General features: G+C 43.2%; 1 protein-coding gene across 1 annotated transcript; it reads left to right on the forward strand.

Annotated features, from left to right (window-relative positions):
* Positions 1 to 3,563: 3,563 nt before the first annotated feature.
* LOC146796996 (olfactory receptor 1L6-like) lies at positions 3,564 to 4,499 on the forward strand. Its single transcript, XM_085630289.1, has one exon. It carries the CDS (start codon positions 3,564 to 3,566, stop codon positions 4,497 to 4,499), a length of 936 nt encoding a protein of 311 aa, XP_085486415.1.
* The last annotated feature ends 15,661 nt before the right edge of the window (positions 4,500 to 20,160 follow it).

Below are 20,160 nucleotides of genomic sequence, written 5' to 3' on the forward strand. Positions count from 1 at the left end.
TCCGGGGTTGAGTGCGAGGAGGGCAGCTGAGTCGTAGCGGTGGGTGGTCAGAGGTCCAGGGTCCCTGGCCACTGTCGGGGCATGGACGGGCTTGCCTTTGGCATGCCTGTGGCGTGCTAGTGGTGCGGCCGCTATTAAATAGGGAAGGGGAATGAAGCGCAGCTGGGAGGCGGGAGCGGGAATGGGCAGGGGGGAGGGGCTTTGGGGGCAGCAGGAAAGGGCGGCAAAACGGGCACAACAACGGCACAGGTAAAAACAGAACAAACAGTAAAAAAAACAGGCAGAATACAGAAAAGACAATTTACAGGCACTATTAACAAAGGACAGAAAAAAGGGGCACAAACACAGGGCAGACAACAGCGGACCAGCAGAAGAGCAAGGTTCTCCCCCTGGACCACCAGGGATGAGGCACAGGCAGGAGCCTGCGGGTGGAGGAGGGCCTCGAAGTACTACCGGGCAGAAGTGAACAGGGTCAGCGGCAGCAGCACAGACAGAGGAGCTGCTGGAGGAGAGGGATGATCTGTGACCAGGAGGTCAAATTTTGTTGACGCCCCATGATATCCTTCTCCAAATATTCCCTCACTATCACCCTCCAACTGTGCCCCTCATCTCTCTGAAGTCCCTCTCATATTCATTTAATTCCTTTTACAATGCTACTTATTCCAAGTTTGGGTGTCAGAGTGCTCTACATCACACTCACATTATACAGAGACAATGAATCATATGCAAGTGTAAATCAATGTATAGGAATTGTTACATAGGGCAAAAAGGTTTACAATTTGTAGAAATTATCTCATCCACACTGGTAGGAACCATGGGCCAGATGTATCAAAGGGTTTTACCCATTCTGTGCCTATGGGAAAATCTGTTCATAGATATGGCCCCATATGTCAAAAGAGCTTGGTCACGAATAACACAAACTCAGGATTTAAAACGTAACTCATTGGCCGGGGCTGTATACACATGTATTACATGCACATGTATTACAACCCAAAGGAACCTTTTTTTTTTAGCAACCTCAGCATATTGAAAGATCAATTAAAAAAAAAAAAGGTCTTTAATCCACTCATTGCATTTTGCATTCAGCTCTTTGATGGTGGATAGCTCACTGTGCTTTAATAGAAGGATTATAACTTTATGGACTGCATTTAACAATAGGATGTCTGTGACAAAAGCAGTAAGCCACTCACATAAAATACTATTTCGTGATTTGGATGTTACATGTTATCCTGTGGGCTATGAGTCAGAACTGTGACTAGACAAAACATACGTACATTAGCCACCAGAGTTACTTTGCTGTTAATAATATCCCCTGCATTTTTTTGGGCACACATATTTTTCTGCAGAAGGTGCTTTTAACCGATATTTTACCAATTCGCAATTTTGGTTTTAGAATAAATAAGGAAATGGTATTTGGAAGGAGCGTTTACAGGGTGTCCATTCCAAATACCAATTCTTTAGCTTATGTATTAATGTTTTGTGATCAAAATCTGGTTGCAAAATATTCATATTTTACCACCAAATCTAAATTGGTGGTAGCCACTTGCAAACTGGAAGGGGCCCCCAAGGGAACACTTCCCCTTTGTGAAAGTCGACAAAAAACATGTTTTACAACCAGGCATGTTTGTAAAGTGTTCATTTGTTTTTTAAATGCATCCCATTTTCTTATCAGAAAATGGCCTTCATTTTAAAAAAAAGATTGCTTTAATCAAAAGTAATCACAGACAGGTAATGTGCATTCCTACGATGGCAGCGAACCATAGTGTGTTGCATATGTCAAAAGAGCTTGGTCACGAATAACACAAACTCAGGATTTAAAACGTAACTCATTGGCTGGGACTGTCTACACATGTACTACATGTACATGTATTACAACCCAAAGGAACCCTTTTTTAGCAACCTCAGCATATTGAAAGATCAAGAAAAAAAATAAAGTCTTTAATCCATTCATTGCATTTTGTATGCAGCTCTTTCATGGTGGATAGCTCACTGTGCTTTAATAGAAGGAGTGTAACTTTATGGACTGAATTTAACAAAATGATCTCTGTGACAAAAGCAGTAAGCCACCTACATAAAATAATATTTTGTGATTTGGATGATGTTATACGTTATCCTGCGGGCTATGAGTCAGAACTGGGCCTAGACAAAACACAAGTATATTAGCCACAAGAGTTACCTTGCTGTTAATAATATCCCCTGAAATTAATATTCATGAGGTAGGTCTAACTGTGACCCACTATGATTCGGTAGTTTGTGAACTAAACTATTTGTCCACAGATCAGTTCACAAAATACCAACGCATAGTGAAACAGTCAGTGTGCAAACTGCAACCACTTTTACTGAATGCATTGTTTGTACATTTTTAACCGCAGACCTGACATGCAGCACTTTTATAACTAAATACCCACAAAACATGCAGGTTTTTCCCTGAATTCAGCTTACCCAAGTTCACTTGTTTTGTAACTCTGCTATTTTGAAAGAAATCTAGAGGGCCCTAATTATTGGTTAGAAACATTCAACTGTGGGTCTATCAATTGTGTACTAACTACTAAACTTAACATAAATTATAACCATTCCTTTCTGAAATATATATCACTGACCGGACATGACCATTACCATGTGTTATCTCTGTGCCACCAGTATAATTCTACCCCACAGCAGCCTTTAAAAGTAAACCTTGACAGTATGACTTTGATCCTCCATACAGACAAAGCCTAAAAATGAGGAACCAATGAGCCTGCCAAAACATCTGGTTCCTGTGGTTCAGAAAAAACAGACAATACATTATCAGGGATTGCCAGTTGTTCGAGTTTCATGGGATCCCAAGGTGTGCAACGTGTCACTAATTCACTCTGTCTCCCAACCAACTCAGCATCTCATCCATAACCTCCTGTGGTTCTGGATAAATCCCCAAGGCACTTTGGGGGCAGATTTACAAGCCCCTTGCGCCCCTTTTGCGTCACTTTTAACATGGGAATAGTGACGCAAAAGTGTTGCAAGGGGTTTGTAAATCTGCCCCTATATGTCTTCCTTTAAGCTCCTTTGTATCCCTTTCTATGTCTCATGTCTCCTCCACACCCGCCAAGTGTCCCCATCAGCTCAACTTGTATTTCTCCATAGAGCCTCAAGCCTCCACAATAGCCCTGCTGTCTTCGCATTAGTTCTTTTGTCCTGCCTGTGTTGCCTGCTTTCCCACTTGCTACCAGAAGAGGTGAAAAGGAGTGCAGAAGAGATACCGTGGATGCAGACCTATTGAGGACATCTTATATCTGTCTGAATGAGAAGGAATTGAGAGGGGCCACAGATTAGCACATTTTTACTGGAAGGCCACTTAGGTCTGTAGACCAGAATCTTAAATTCTTTTTTGTTTATGCTTCATTGAATGACTCTTTCGAAAAGCAGAACTGCTTCCTGATGGTATTCTATAAATGGATGAATTGCTGAGTGCGTTTGCTGCTATTACTTACTCTCTAAATTGACGTGATTCTATGCTTTGCTATCTGCTAATTGCTTCCCGCAGGAAGAGACAGTCCACCCAAAAGGAGAGTGCATCTAATGCAACCATGAGACAAATCGAAAAAAACTGGACGTCAGTGAAGAACTTCATCCTGCTGGGACTGTCGGACTACCCAAATCAGAAGGCTGGACTCTTTGCATTGTTCCTTGCCATGTACTTGACGGCTGTTGTGGGGAATGCCATGATTGTAGCCGTAATTATCAAAGACCACCATCTTCATACCCCTATGTACTTCTTCCTGGCCAACCTGTCTTTTGTGGACATTTGCTTCACTTCTGCTATTGCGCCCAGGATGTTGCAAGATATGCTGTCAGAAGTCAGAACGATCCCCTTCCATAGCTGCATTGCCCAGCTGTATGCATTCTTCTGCACAGGAAGCACCGAAGCCTACCTTCTTGCCACGATGGCTTTCGACCGATACACTGCCATCTGTAACCCACTCCGCTACACCTCTGTGATGTCCAGAAGCCTGTGCATATCTTTGGTGTGTGGGTCCTGGGTCGTTATGAACTTGCATTCTATACTGCACATTGGTATTGTGTCCAACTTTGAGTTCTGTGGCTCCAATCTCATCAGACATTTCTTTTGTGACCTCCCACCCCTCCTCAAACTGGCCTGCTCTGACACTTCCTCTTATGAATGGCTGCTCTTCACTGAGGGCTCCCTTGTCTCCATGAGCCCCTTTTTGTTCATCATTGGCTCTTATGTTTTTATCATCTACAAAATCCTAAAGATCAAATCAGCCAAAGGGAGGCAGCGGGCCTTCTCCACCTGCTCCTCCCACCTCACTGTAGTGACCCTGTTCTTCGGCAGCATCTTCTTTACCTACATCCGCCCAGTCTCAGCCAAGGCATTAGACCAGCAGAGGGTGGTGACAGTGGTGTACACCATTGTGACGCCCATGTTGAACCCATTCATCTACAGCCTGAGAAACAATGATGTCAAACGTGCAATGAAAAAAGCAGTCAGGCCCTCATTATAAGTGGCCCAATATATTGCTAGGTTTTTCCCATCCCCCAGAGTAAAAGAAACTGGGGGTACTGATAACTCCAGGGACAGGGAAAATTAAACATTATGGGGTGGACCTGAGGGTCCACTAAGAAATTAGGAATAACTGGGAAACCAGTAATTCTGGGTTGATTTCACCTGGACATTGAGTATGTTGGGCCAGATTTCACCACAAGATTTTGGCTACTTTTTATTTATGAGCCCCACATAATGAGGGCTCTGTAGGAAAATATCTGTGTAAGAAAGATGATGGGTCCAGCAACATGATAGAAGAGCTTTTAAAATGCAACCCAAAATGTATATTTTCCACACAGGCAAAATATACATGAATTTATGTTCTAGTCACTGGTTATCTATGTGTTTTTCTAAGCCAATTAAAACAATGATGTGTGTATGAAATTGGAACTACAGTTCCAGTATCCAAGAAAAAAACGTTCACTTTATTTGCATTCTGAGATGTACTTTGTGGAAAGTTAATACTGTACATTGTTAGTTTAAAACAGTTCAGGAAAAAAAAAACATTTTTATTCCCAAGAGGATTTCACACTGATTATGTTAATCAAATATTCTAGGGATGCTGGGGCCCGTTTGGAGGAAAGCACACCATGATTGTACCCAGGTAATCATAGACCTCATTTAGGTGTCATTAAAGTTAGCAGCAGCTACCACTGGGTTCCTCCTGCTAGCACTGTACCTACCCTTGCAAACCCTGGCCCTGAAGTCACGTGAGCAGCGCCAAGAATAGAAGTTAACATCTGATGAGCTTTCATTGCTTTCTGTTGCTCCCTCTGGGATCCAGGACATTAGGCTTCTGGTTTTGTAATGGTGGAAATTCAGCAATCTTGTTATTCTGCAGTCTAGCAGTGATTCCATTCAAGGCCTCAGGTTTCTGATGTGAGGTGTGGGGGAAAATTTACAGATACAAAAATGTAGCATTTGGAAGTAAGAATATATGTACTCGATTTAACAAAGGGCCTCTGTATTTGTGGCAGGGGGCCACACTTGTGGCGAGGCCTCCGCAATGATAAACTGCAATGCGAATGTCCTGCCATGAGTGGGCCCCCCCCACAACGACTGCAGGCCTCTGCCACAACTGCAGGCCCTCTGTCATGAGTGCAGAGGGCCCTGTGAATCAGGCCCCAAGTGTTTTACTTTAAATTAACTATTAATTCACTGCCCTAAAGGTCTCGTAGAGGGAGGTAGGGGAGAGAGGTGCCATCTTTTTTTAAATGAAAGTTACTGGGCAGTGCCTCAAAGTCTATGCACCTGCACCTGCACCTGCGTTCAGTGCAAGTGTGAGTCTACAGTCCTGAAGTCAACAAGCTCAAAATGATCCAGGTATTTCTTATCACATGCTGGCTGCATGATGTAAGGGGAACAAAGGCGCCCAGCCTCCAGGGTTTAGGTTGTGACAGAGATCTCCTGACGTTGGTGCAGTCGCTGCTTCAACCTGATGAGACACAGAACAAACCATATCAGCAAATCTTTTACAGTAGCCAAGAATCAAATCATCTGAGATATTCACAAGCATGTTGTCAGGCACAGTAGGTAATCTCATCAAACGATAAGAACCACATGAGGCGACAGGCCAGTTCTTCTATCAGGAACACCACGTAGACTCATCAGCACAAGAGGCAATGCATCGGGCAATTTCAGAGACGTTGAAGCACACCTTTGCTAATCTCGAGTGCCATTGACCTGTTCAACAATTCTTGAGGCTTCCTGCCTGTAACTGCAATGTAGTCTCTGTCCCACCCGCAAACTGCACATAGCAATTTCAGGACCTCATTATTAAAATGAGTTCCTCGATCTGCCTCCTATATAGTTGGGAATCCAAACCTTGGAATGAGCTCCCTCAACAACAGCTTAGCTACTGTGAGACTGTCACATCTCCTAGCTGGATAAGCATCGACCGAACAGGAAAATATGTACAACACAACCAGAATTTACCTCAATTTAATGCACATGAGCATCTTAACAAAAAACAACTGCATTCTATTGAAAGGTCCTCCTGATCTTCTTAAGTGACTCAGTGTAATAACAGTACTTTTCCCTATGTTCATGCCTTGCTGTAGGATACAATAAGCAGATGGGCTGAACTGCTATCTCATCTGTTGACACCCAGATATCATTCTCTCTCTTCACACAACATGCTCTGATCCATCCTGATTGTCCCTTTTCAGAAATCTCCTCCTGCAGACGCCTTACCTCATCCCAAGTATCGGTAGCAGCCAAAGTCATATTGACATCGGTCACCTCTGTGTCCTCGTTTCTGTATTCTCCATTGAAAGTACATGAATTCAAAGCACAATAATGTGCAACTTCATCTGCACATCGATTTCCTCTGGTAACATAATCTGTTCTCTTACAGTGTGCAGAACATTTTATAAAAGACATTTCCTCTGCCAATGTCATACTGTGTTTCTAAAAAACCCTGAGTGAAGATCTATACCGACAGCCAGTATGGGTTCGGTGTGGTTCATGACTTTGGTCAGCTATGGCCTCCAACAATTATATCACAATCTCTCCATTTCTAATCGGAGACCCAGATGAAGTCATAAATTCCCATTGAGACCATAGCTGACCAAAGTCATCAACCACACCGAACCCATACTGGCTGTCAGTATAGATCTTCACTCAGGGTTTCTTAGAAACACAGCATGTACGAGTCAAGGCAATGAGTTCAGCCACCTGCGTGGAGTATACTTCTGGTAGACAAGCAGCTTCCACCACTCCCGAAAATATACAGACAGCAAAACCTGCTCTCAGGTTTCCTTCATTGTCTCTTAAGCATGAGCCATCAACAAACAGAACATGATCAGGGTCAGACAGTGGTTCATCGACAATGTCAGGATGTGGTTCGGTGCACAGCTTAGTGCCATTGAGACAGTCATGGTCTTCACTTTCTTCCCCCTCAGAATTTGGAACAGGTAACAAGGGAGCAGGGTTCAACACAGAGAAGCACTTCAGAGTTACATTGTCAGCAGACAAAATCACCTGCTCATACCTTGTCGATTGGTATTGGTCAAGTGCTGTATTTCTGTTCTTGTTAACAGAATTTCCACTGAGTGTGGAATGTACACTGTCAGTGGGTGACCCATTACGATGCTCCCACATCATTCAGTACTGACACCAGTTGCAGCAACAGATTTGAGATATCAAGGCAATGCTGACGCTATAGGATCTAATTTAGCAGAGAAATAGGCCACTGGTCTACGGAAACTTCCATGTAACTGTGTGAGTACAGAGAGTGCACAACCTTCCCATTAATGACAGAATAGAGAAAATGCTTTGTTGTAATCAGGAACTCCTAAGGCTGTAGCACGACACAGACTCCCTGTCAGCTCCAGGAAGGCAAGCAAACAATGATTATCCCATGGCACTGGATCTGATACGTCTTTATGTGTCAACATCTGCAAAGGCTTAGCCATAAGGGAGAAGTTGAGAATCCACTGCTGACAGTATCCCAACCATATGCTGAGTTCACCAAGGAAAGGACATCAACTACCTGTTTGGGCCAGGAAGAATTGAGAGGCAGCAATGTTACCTGTTTTACAATCCACAACCTCACTACAGAAAACAGCTGAAAACACAGACATGCACACATACTGAAAACAAACACATACCTCTCTCTACCAAACAAACTAGGTTGATCCACCCTACTCTCACTCACCAAACACTACCTAGTTGTATACTATACTCCTACACACCCTTCTACCCCTACATTCACCCACTCATAGAGAAACTACATCTCTCTACTACAACACAACCATAAACATATTTTGCTTATAAACCAATAATCAACAAAACATACACCATCATCCTCACAAATTCACACCCTTTCCAAACAAAACCCTTTCACTGCCCTCTGCTGAATCCGAGTATTGCCCTTGCCACCCTTCTGAACTCTTTACTCAACCATCTATCATACCACTCTACCATGCAGCTATCCTATTCTGGTCACACAAGACCAATGACAACACTCTTTCAAAACCTCCTTCCACTAATAAGGCAAGATCATCCCCCTACTCAGCTTGACACCATCTGTCAAACCCTGTTTACCCAATCTTACACTACACAGAGACTCTTCTCTCACACTCATTACCCCTTCTCCTTCAACTTACTGGCACTTCACACTCAAATCCTACACTTCAAGTCACTACCAAAATACCAGATCATACCACCCCACAAAAACAAATACGCATATGAAATTTAAGTGAACAAAATGTCACGCATTCAAAAATCCCAACCATCCAAACATACCTACATGCCTCCACTCTTCTCTGAATACCAACATAAATAACATACATTTAAATCCATCTCTATCTCACACTCTCCATACAAAAAAAGACCAAATTCTGAATCCACAATCACAACTTTCATTCAGATGTCTATCATTCATTGCTGAATTCCGGGCCATAAAATATGACCCTCATGCTGCACCACCACTCCTCCACCACACACCTTCCACCTTCAACATGCGCAAAGGAAAGCAACTCCACAACACTCTTCAGAACTTTTCATTCCCTTGTCAATCACATAATAAGCCTACTTTTCAGACCCAACTCCACAGCCCAATCCCTTGATTTTAAACCGATTTACCACCACCACCCACACATGCACACCCAAAACAATGTGTTCTAAGCCCGTTGAAGAAAGATAATGAGAGACAAAAACACATCTTCTCCGTCCTGCAACAGTTAACACCACCAACAGTAGTACACCACCCACTTTTTCAAAAAGTAAACTAACTGTCATGCAGTACAAATTTACACCATATAGAAAAACATAGACCACCACATAACAGTGCAACATTCCCAGACACAATACAATGTACTCAGACCTATGCATCCTTGGTGACCTCAACATATGGTTTGACAGACCTAATATGCCACACCTCATAATCACCCTCACTGGCCTATACGCACACAACCTACCCAATCATTCGCAATCTCACACACATCACAGGACACACATTTGGTATTAACTTTACCAACCCAAACCTAGTCACTTTCCAAAGGATTACTCCAGTCACAAGGTCAGATGACTACCTCGTTGTCTTCCAACACAAGACACCACAACTCACTCTTTCTAAAATCATCTGGCCTGCAACTACATATCGATCTTGGAACAAGCTGAATCTATGGAAATTAGAAAACCTACATAGCTCCAACATAGATCTGGTGACAACAAGTTCTGTGCAAACAGTCTATGGATGGATCGAGAAGGCTTATGTTCTCTTAATTCCTCTGAAAACATCTACGGATCACAAAAAAAGCATGACCCTTCAATGAAGGGAGAATCACAAAAAGATCAAAAAAACTAATTGTTAATCTTCAACACAACTGGTAAACTGGCACAAAATAAACAAACCTCAAGACGAGATATGCCTAAGCAGACATAACAGAATATACAACTCTACAATGAAAAAAATCAAAATAAAGAAGGATTTTGATAAAAGATACATACTTCCATAAGCCATAATTCACAGCAGCTACAAATCCTATTTCCTCAAGTGTTTTGTGTCAAACTGGCAAATCATTAAACAACTAAAGCAAACATGTTGGATTCTTACTTATCCAACAAAGAAACCAACAGCCCCAACCCGTTTGCAATAAAACCCTCTAGGGGAAGGTAAACACAGCCTTTACACTCCTTCAAAGAACGATCAGCAACCACATTTCTGGATCTATTAGAATTTGACCAACCTCCAACTTTTCAAGAGCATTACTTTAACAACATTAGTGGCCATTCCAGTCAGAACACTCATCAATAACTCCTTAACAACGGGAGTTTTTCCAGAAGACCTAAAAAAGGCATACATATGCCCATCATTAAAAGAAATCCATACCTGCAAAATCAAGACCCCAACAACTACAGGCCCATAGCAAACCGACCATTCATGGGCAAAGTCATCTCCCATATGTCACAAGTCATTGAAGACAATTACATACTTTCTGACTTCTAATCTGGATTCTGTCCCAGCTCTAATCACAATCTGGGATTATTTTAAAAACACAGTCTACCAGAACATGGTTACTGCCCATTTTCTCTTGCACCTTTCAACTGCGTATGACACAGTGGATCATGAAACATTAATCAAAAGAGTTAAGGAAGCCGGAAGAGAGGGCACAGCTCTTGCTTGGATCACATCATATCTACACAATAGAGCAAATATTATCCATACTCCTCCATTTTCTTCTAAACCATACAGCGCTAAAGCAGGAGTCCCTCAGGGGTCAATCATCTCAAACACGCTTTTCTACATCTTGATAAAATCATTACCAGATCTATCAATGGTTTTTACTTCACTTGCCATAATCACGCAGATACTTCTGAAATTGGAAAGCCCAAAGAACAATTGAACATCAGAAACCTTCAGTTGCATCCGGGCCATTGAACAATTGGTGACATAGACCCACCTCAAAATGAATGCCTCCAAAATTGAAATAATTTCTTGTGATGGTTGGAAAACCTACACCCTCTCTGCCACTGGCCTGATGATCCAGGGCCACTCCCAAGGATATATAAGAGGGTAAGTAAACTCAAATTAACCATGGACAGCAAGCTGTCCATGAATGCCCAAGTGGATCAGGTAGCCAAATCATGCTTCATCACAATTAAAACACTGTAACACATCTTGCCGCATCTAGGATTCCCCCACAAGATTCAAGCTGCCATCTTTCTTGTCCTATCAAACTGGAATACGCTAATGGTCTTCATCATGACTCATCTTCATCAACTATGAGAGGATTACAGAGAATTCAGAATGCTGCTACTAGATTACTACTACATGTAAAGCCACAAGCACACCTAACCCCTGCCTTGAGGGCCCTACACTGGTTACCAGTTGCAAAAAGATCCACCTTCAAGCTGCATTGTATCACTCACAAACAAATTCATGGCAGATCACTCTTCATCAGGAAAAAAAATTATCAAATGGGTACAACAAAGGATTTGTGCTTGAGAACACCCAGCCTCAAAATTCATGCATTCAAGAAAAAATCATCCTTCTCTTTTCCTGAAGCCAAACTATGGAATTCTTCACACACAAACATAGGATCCATGGACAACTATCTCAACTTCAGAAGAATAGTCAAGAGCTGGTTCTTAACCACATAATGACTATACTCACAACACAACAGTGTACCGCAATTGTACGTACAACTCACTAAAACCTCTGCTGTATGTATTGCCTGTGCGGTGTGTGTATAGAAATATATATATATATATGTTGTCTGGCAGAATGGATACCAACTAATAACTTTGGACATGTCCTCGCTATATAACTGCATTAGAAATTGTGATGGGACAAAGGCGGTGGAATATTTCTTGGCAAGCAGACCCATTGAGTACATGCAGCATAATAGAATGTTGATGGACATGTTGATTTTCTGTTTAGAAAATAATTTTTTCCTATTAAAAAAACAAGTGTATCAGCAGGTGCAGGGGGTTGCAATGGGGGCCAGCTTCTCTCCCAGCTATGCCTGCATTTTTATGGGCTGGTGGGAGGAGTTGGTCCTCAAAAAGCAGTTTGAGCAAATTTACAGTGGAAACGTTGTGTCCTGGCTCAGAAATATTGATGATCTTTATATTGTGTGGAATGGTACACAGACTGAGGCAAGACATTTCATTGCTCAAATTAATGTGAACAATGTCAACCTCACACTTACATCATATATCAGTGACAGTAGTGTTACATTTTTAGATGTGAGGGTCGTTGTAAACAATGAAATTTTAACCACATCCCTATATCGCACGGCAACACTTTGCTCCACGCATCTAGTGCACATCCCCCGTGCTACGTTTACGCAGGATTTGTAGCAATGAAAGGGATTTGGAAAAACATCAGATGGATAGTAAAGTACGCTTTCTGGAGCGGGGCTACAATACCAAAACCATAGATGCAGCTATTCTCAAGTCCAGAACATTGGCTAGGGAAGACCTGTTACAGTACAAGGGACACCTGCAGGACACATCCAACATAAGTCCAGGGATTCCCATGGAACCAGTCCGACTTATTTTGACTTTTTCCCGACAGGAACAACAATTGCGGAATATAATTAGGCGCAACTGGCCTATAGTCCTGGATGATCCCATTATAGGTAGCACTCTTCCCAAATTTCCTGCAATTACATTTAGAAAGTCAGCTTCCATGGCCAATATATTAGTTAAGAGCAGTCCAGAGGACCATGAAGCAGGGGGTTGGCTCACTGCGAGAAAGGGATCTTTTAAATGCTCTAATTGTAAAGCGTGTCTGTACGGAAGCAATAGAACGTCTTACCGCACTGCTTTTAGTGATAAGCCACATATGATCCAACAACATCTTACATCGAAAATATTTCAACATAGCGAGCTACGAGAGACTGCATTTACCAGAATGCCAGGGGCGATCCTTGCCTGAGAGGTGAAGCGGTGTGCTCCCACCCCTGTTGTCTATTTAAAAGTACTCCTGTGAGTCATGGAGCTGACGAGCTTGTGGATGAAGCACCTGCGCGCCAGTGAGAGGTACCTGACCTGATATGATGTTTGGCAGCCTACTCAGCAAACCCCAAATTGTAAGACTGTAATCTCTACTGATGACGGTTAATAAACCAGAAACACGTGTCTAGAGATCAGCACCATCTCCGCCAACTTTGGCGAAACACTCGAAAATATTTCAACATAGCGAGCTATGAGAGACTGCATTTACCAGAATGCCAGGGGCGAACCTTGCCTGAGAGGTGAAGCGGTGTGCTCCCACCCCTGTTGTCAACATCTTACATGTAGAACAGACTATGCGGTGTATGTTTTGGAATGCAGCTGCAATGTAGCATACATTGGTAGTACGAAGTTGGCGGCACACAAAAGGGTTCTACAACATACTAGGGCGATAACTAACAATGACCCGAGCTATCCTGTGGCCAGACACTTTAAAGAATAACATGGGAGCATAGATACAGTCCCGCCACCAAGGAGAGGGTGACACCTAGAAGCAAAACTGAGACGTCTCGAGACTCACTATATTCTCGAGCTAGACACTAAACAGCCAGGGGGATTAAATACAAGTGAGGATTTGCATACATACTTATAAATAATACTCACTCTGCAGATCCTCACAGGGTGAAGGTATTTTTGCAAGCAACTGTTAATCCCGGATTTCTCAGCCACCTCTAGCTAGTACAAGAGTCTCCCTAGTTTAGTAGAGGGTTATTAGATGATAGTAGTATTTTAGTGATCTTATCCACTCCAATAATTTCAGTGTACATAAGGGACTTGTATAATTTAATTCATTATTTTATCTTTTACCCGTATATATGTAATATATATTGAGAGTCTGACCACCTCCTTATTTCTCTCAATGAATTCTTTGATATAGCTAAATAATGGTGTTTTATAAACTTTTTAGGCAATCATTTTTAACTTGGTTTTTAGACAAATGAATTGTATTTATATGACGGTTATATGTATTATCTATTTATAGTATTTATCTACATATTTATGGAAATATAAATATGATTGTGGGAATCATTTGGCTTAACATAGGTAACAGGTTAGGTTTTTGCCTTTATTTTGCACATGTTGGCTTTTGCACAATGTTTTATGTTGCCAGAACATTAATATATATCATATTAAATCACTAATATGGTGTTCTTGGCAATCGGACATGACGTCTTAATTAGCACGAGCACTTTACACAGTTTGCACTGGGTGGGAAATATTTAATTTTCATAAGGTAAATATCAGGCACTTTTTAAAAATGTCTATATTTACAGGTATTAGCATACCTCAATGTGGTGATGTAACAAACAAATGCATTGAAGCAAAAAAAAATGTAAATGATAGGTATTCACAATTATTTGAATAGGGAAAATAATCGCCCTTTATTTTCTGTCTTATTGTTGCATCATGTTAATTGGCTAAGGAATGTATTTAAACATCGATTGTTCTATGCAGTCATGCAGGAATAGCAAGGATTTTTACTATGTCTATTACCTGGTAAATATGCATTGGCACTTTAAAAGGGGTTTCACTAAAAGCAACGTTGTCATTTGATCAAGGCGGGATCTGCCGAAACGCGTTATGGCGATGTGATGGTGTGCTAATAAACTAAAAAAACAAGCACTGAACCTGGGTCTGCGCTTGTTCTTTTCCTGGCAAGGATTTACAAGGTGAGGATTTGGCATATATATGGACATTTCACTTGTACAAAACCATAGAAATTCCGGAGTTATAGTTAGTTCAGCTAACTATAACTCGCGCCCCCGCAATGCACTGCTGATGAAGTCACATATTACATCATTCATGACATTGTCAGTGACATCACTGATGACATCACTGATGACATCTCAAATGACATCACTGATGACATCACTGATGACATCATCCAGTGACTGTGTGTTTCTGTAAAGTTTAATTTTGTTTCATATATATGCCAAGCTGTATTGAGGAATGAGTGGGTGTATAAGTGTCTGTATGGAGAATTTAGTAGGTACGTGACTGACTGTATAAGTGAGTGATTAAATGTGTCTTGCTGAATGCATGGGTTAGTGACTAAACTGTGTGAAAGTCTGTATCAGTCTGTCTGTTGTTGTGTAAGCTGCTGCATGGGTTGGTGAGTAGCTGCATGAGTGTCTATATGGGTTATTGATTGCTTGCCTGAGTATTTGTATGGCTGCCTGAGTGTGTGTGTGGGTGGATGGGAGGTGTGTGACTCTGTGCATAGATGTGTGAGTGGTTGATTCACTGGGTGTATGGGTTCAAGAGTGCATGTGGAAACAGCTGTATGGGTGGGTGAGTGTGTGTATGGGTATGTTGGTGAGTGAATGGATGTCTCAGTGGTACATGTGCAAGTAACTACATTCATATAAGGCAGTATATGTGAGTGATGTTGTATATAAATAACTATATGTGAGAGTCAATAATTGTGAGAGTGGCTGCATGGATGAGTGTGTATTTGTATCAGTGATTCTATAAGAGAGTAATTATGTGTTAGTATCTGTATGAATAAGTGAGGTTGCGTCTGTATAACTGTATAGGTGAGTAAATGGAAGTATGATTGATTCTTTGCATGACTGATTAAGTGTGTGAGTAACTGGATATGTGGCAGTGTGTGAGTGTCTGTATAGGTGTATGAGTGCATATGATAGTGTTGTATTGATGAGTGACTGTATGGGTGAATGAGTGGATGTGTGTGTAGGCCTAGGAATCAGTCAGTGTGCATTTAGTAACTGGTATTGATGTGTCTATGTTTTCAAAAATGGTAGTCTGTATTTTAGAGTGGGTGTATCAAAGGTTATATTCAGGTGTGAGGAGGTGCATCAGATTTTCATGTGGATGATGTCATCAGTGATGTCATCAGTGATGTCATTTGAGATGTCATCAGTGATGTCATCAGTGATGTCACTGACCATGTCATGAATGATGTAATATGTGATGTCATCAGCAGTGCATTGTGGGGGCGCAAGTTAAAGTTAGCTGAACTAACTATAACGCCGGAATTTCTATGGTTTTGTACGAGTGAAATGTCCAACTAACTATAACGTTCCTGAAACCTATGTTTTTTTCAGTTAATTTCTATGGTTTTTTAAATGCTAATTTCTAACTAAAATGTGCCTGAAACCTATGGTTTTTTTAGTGAATTTCTATGGTCTTTTAAATGCTAATTTCTAACTATAACGTGCCTGAAACCTATGGTTTTTCCAGTGAATTTCAAAGGTTTTTTAAATGAAAATGTGTAAGTCTAATGTACCTCAATCCTATGTTTTTTTTATTTTCTATATATATTGAATAATTTTTTGTTAGAAAAACTATATTCATTCTTTTTTTTTCTAAATATTATACAGAAGTCGCGCACCCTTCATGCACCCTACACGATGGCTGCGCACATTCCGGTAGCCATTTTGAAAGGTCGTGCTGGAGTCGCGACTTCAGCGTAATTTGTAAAGTATGAAATATCTTTAAATTAATTACAAATTAAAGTTTTCCTTTAAGTGTTTGTCTAAATTTATTAATAAAAGTATTTTTAAAGTATTATTTGCAATATAATTTCGACTAAAAATTATTCGATTATTATTGGATTCGGAGGCTAGGAGGGATGGCCATTTTGCTCGATCTGTTTTGCAAACTTTTTTGGTCTAGTCAGGTGGACACCCTCCTCCGGGTGAGGTACGGCTTGAGGATTCTATTCAAAAGGTGAGGAATCAACAGGCAGAAGTATCCATCAGAAGAGCAAGTTACTTACCTTCGGTAACGCTTTTTCTGGTGGATACAGTATCTGCCTGTGGATTCCTCACTGTCCCACCCGCCTCCCCGTTATCCACCTGTTTCTACCAAAAAGATGCATTAACTGTTTGGCATGAATGTTTTTAATATGTCTTATTCATGCTTATGTTTTAATAGTGAGAAATGCTTGATCTGTTCCTATTTCTTTATGCCTTTATTGGTTATGCATTTGTATATATATATATATATATATATATATATATATATATATATATATATATATATATATATATATATATATATATATATATATATATATATAAATATACATATTACCTACTGGCGGTTGCCAGTAGGTAGTTAAAGTTAGGACCTAGTTACCATAGGAAAATCACAACATTCTATTCCCAATAACTTTGGCGCCGATTGACGAATCTTAGCGAAATTTTCAAAACGTATGGCCTGCTCCGGTCCGTTCCTATCTTGAAAGTTTCAGGGTGATTCGGCAAGCGGGGGCCGAGAAAAAAGGGGGGTCCCAAAACTTATTTTCCCCATGCAATTTTCCATAGGAAACTTTAGACACAGTTACAGCCTGAACTGCTGAACGGAATTACACCATATTAGGCAAAAAGGTAGGCCTTGGTTTAGAAAGATCTTTTTTTGTTAAATGGTGTAAATCCGTTCAGTAGTTGCTGAGAAAATCAAAATTAAAAAAGTTTCGATATCTATGGCCGCGGTGGATCCGCGCACCCTCCCGATCACGAGCTTCATGCTAATTGGCTGTCAACACTCCAAACCAGGAAGTGTTGACAGCCATCTTGTGCCAACACTTTTTTTTTTTAAATCAGCAAAATCCGCAGAGGATCCGCGGATCCGGCCGAAAATGTAAGAAAAATTATGTTATTAATTAGCCCCCAGGTGGGCCAAGTCCCGGGAGCAATGTTATGATTGATATGGGGGCCCAAAGGGGCCCCCCAGCCCCGGGGACCGCCACCCCCGGGACTTTTCAAAAGTATTTGCGGGGGGCTCACGGCCCCCCACAGGCCCAGGGACCGCCACCCCGGGGCTTGTTTAGTAAATGGGTGGGGGGCTCAAAGGCCCCCCCAAGCCCCGGGGACTGCCACCCCATGGCTTTTAGAAAATATTTGCGGGGGCACATGGCCCCCCCGCAGTCCTGGGAACCACCACCCCCGGGGCTTGTTTTAAAAAAAAAATAACTACCTGTGTGGAGGGCTCGAATCCCCCCCACACGCCCCGGGGACCGCCATCTCCCCGGGGCTCTAATTATTTCCATGACAAACCCCGAAGCCCCATTTGCAAATGTTGGGAGAGGGGCCGCACGGCCCCCCTCCTGGAGCCTGTGATGGGCCTGGGGACTGCCACCCCCAGGACCAGCTCCTGCAGTGTCCCGGGGTGCCCAACCCCGGGACACTGCTGTTTGGTATGGCAGGGTGGGAGCCTCGCGGCTCCCGCCCTGCCATAGCAAACTGCTTTGGTTTTTGGAAGAGAGAGCAGGAAACCTGCTCTCTCTTTCAAAAACCAAAGCCAATTGCTTTTCCACACGGGGAGCTGCATCTTAGCAGCTCCCCATGTGGAAAAGCAATGCCGGCTCCCGCAGGAGGTGGGGAACCGCTGGTACCGTGGGGGAATTGGGGACCCCCCCACGGTCCCCAACGGAAAGGGCCAGCCCCAGGGGATGGGTCCCCAGGGCTAATAGCGGCCTGGGAGGGGGGCCACGTGGCCCCCTCCTCAAAAAAAAAAAAAAACAAAGGCTGTCCCCGGGGGATGGGGTCCCCGGGGCAATAAATGGCCTGAGGAGGGGGGCAAGGCAGCCCCCCTCCAAATAAATAAAGAAAAAGAAAATGGCCATGCCCCGGCAGATGGGGTCCCCGGGGCCATTTCTGGCCTTAGGAGGGGGACCACGGCCCCCTTTAAATATATTTAAAAAAAAAAAAGAAATTGGGGTCAGGCCCTGGGGGATGGGGTCCCCAGGGCCAGTAAAACAGGAAAAGAAGGTTGGGCCACACAGACCCCTTTCTTAAAAAAATAAAATAAAAAATAGAACGGCATCGTGCCGGAGGCTCCACCCCCTCCCTGCAGCACTCTGCAAACGTGCCCCCTGGCGCGTTTGCAGATGGGGAACTAATTCCCCTTGAATACTGGGGTTCCCTGGGGGCTAACTAGCCCACCAGGAACCTCTAGTATGTGCCAGGGAGCTGTGTTGCAGAGAGGTGTTCAGAGGCCACGCCCCTTTTTACACTTCTCTGCAACGCAGCTCTGTGGCGCTTCATGGAGGTACCTGGTGGGCTAGTTGCAGCCCAGGGACCCTCAGGATTCAAGGGGACTTAATCTCCCAACGTAAAATGCACCACGGGGCGCGTTTGCACAGTAGTGAAGGGGGGCGGGACCTAAGGTGACATGTGTGCAAAAATGCCCTGTTGCGCATTTTAAGTTGGGGAATTAATTCCTCTTCAATCCTGAGGTCCCCTGGGGGCCAACTAGCCCACCAGGTACCTCCAATAAGTGCCACAGAGCTGCATTCTGGAGGCACCTGGTGGGCTAGCTGGCCCTCAGGGACCCTCAGGATTGAAGAGGAATTAATTCCCCAAATTAAAACGTGCCACAGGGCGTGTTTACACACGTCACCTCAGGCCCTGCCCCCTTCCTTCACGACTGTGCAAACGCCCCCTGGCGAGTTGTAAGTTGGGGAATTAATTCCCCTTCAATACTGAGGGTCCCTGGGGGCCAACTAGCCCGCCAGGTACCTCCAGTATGCGCCAGGGAGCTGCGTTGCAGAGATGTGCTCAGAGGCCACGCCCCTTTTTACACCTCTCTGCAACGCAGCTCTGTGGCGCTTACTGGAGGTATCTAGTGGGCTAGTTTGACCATAGGGACTCTCAGGATTCAAGGAGACTTAATCTCCCAACTTAAAATGGCCACAGGGCGTGTTTACACGGTGGTGAAGGAAGGGGACCGGGCCTGAGGTGAGGTGTGCAAACAAGCCCTGTGGTGCGTTTTAAATTGGGGAAATAATTCCCCTTCAATCCTGAGGGCCCTTGGGAGCCAACTAGGTCATCAGGTGCTTCCAGTAAGCGCCACTGCGCTGCGTTGCAGAGAGGTGGTCCAGGCCGTTCCCCTTTTTACACCTGTCTGCAACGCAGCTCTGTGGCGCTTACTGGAGGTACCTAGTGGGCTAGTTGGACCCTATGGACCCTCAGGATTCAAGGGGACTTAATCTCCCAACTTAAAACGGCCACAGAGCGTGTTTACACAGTGGTGAAGGGAGGGGACGGGGCCTGAGGTGACGTGTGCAATCATTTCCTGTGGCATGTTTTCAGTTGGGGAAATAATTCCCCTTCAATCCTGAGGGCCCCTGGGGGCCAACTAGCACACCAGGTGCTTCCAGTAAGCGCCACTGGGCTGCGTTGCAG

This window comes from Triturus cristatus, chromosome 10 (assembly GCF_964204655.1).
Source record: "Triturus cristatus chromosome 10, aTriCri1.1, whole genome shotgun sequence".
In the NCBI taxonomy this organism is placed as follows: Eukaryota; Metazoa; Chordata; class Amphibia; order Caudata; family Salamandridae; genus Triturus; species Triturus cristatus.

Bases quoted from the DNA above. Each gene is read 5' to 3' on its own strand.
- LOC146796996 (XM_085630289.1), top strand. From the start codon at position 3,564: ATGAGACAAATCGAAAAAAACTGGACGTCAGTGAAGAACTTCATCCTG.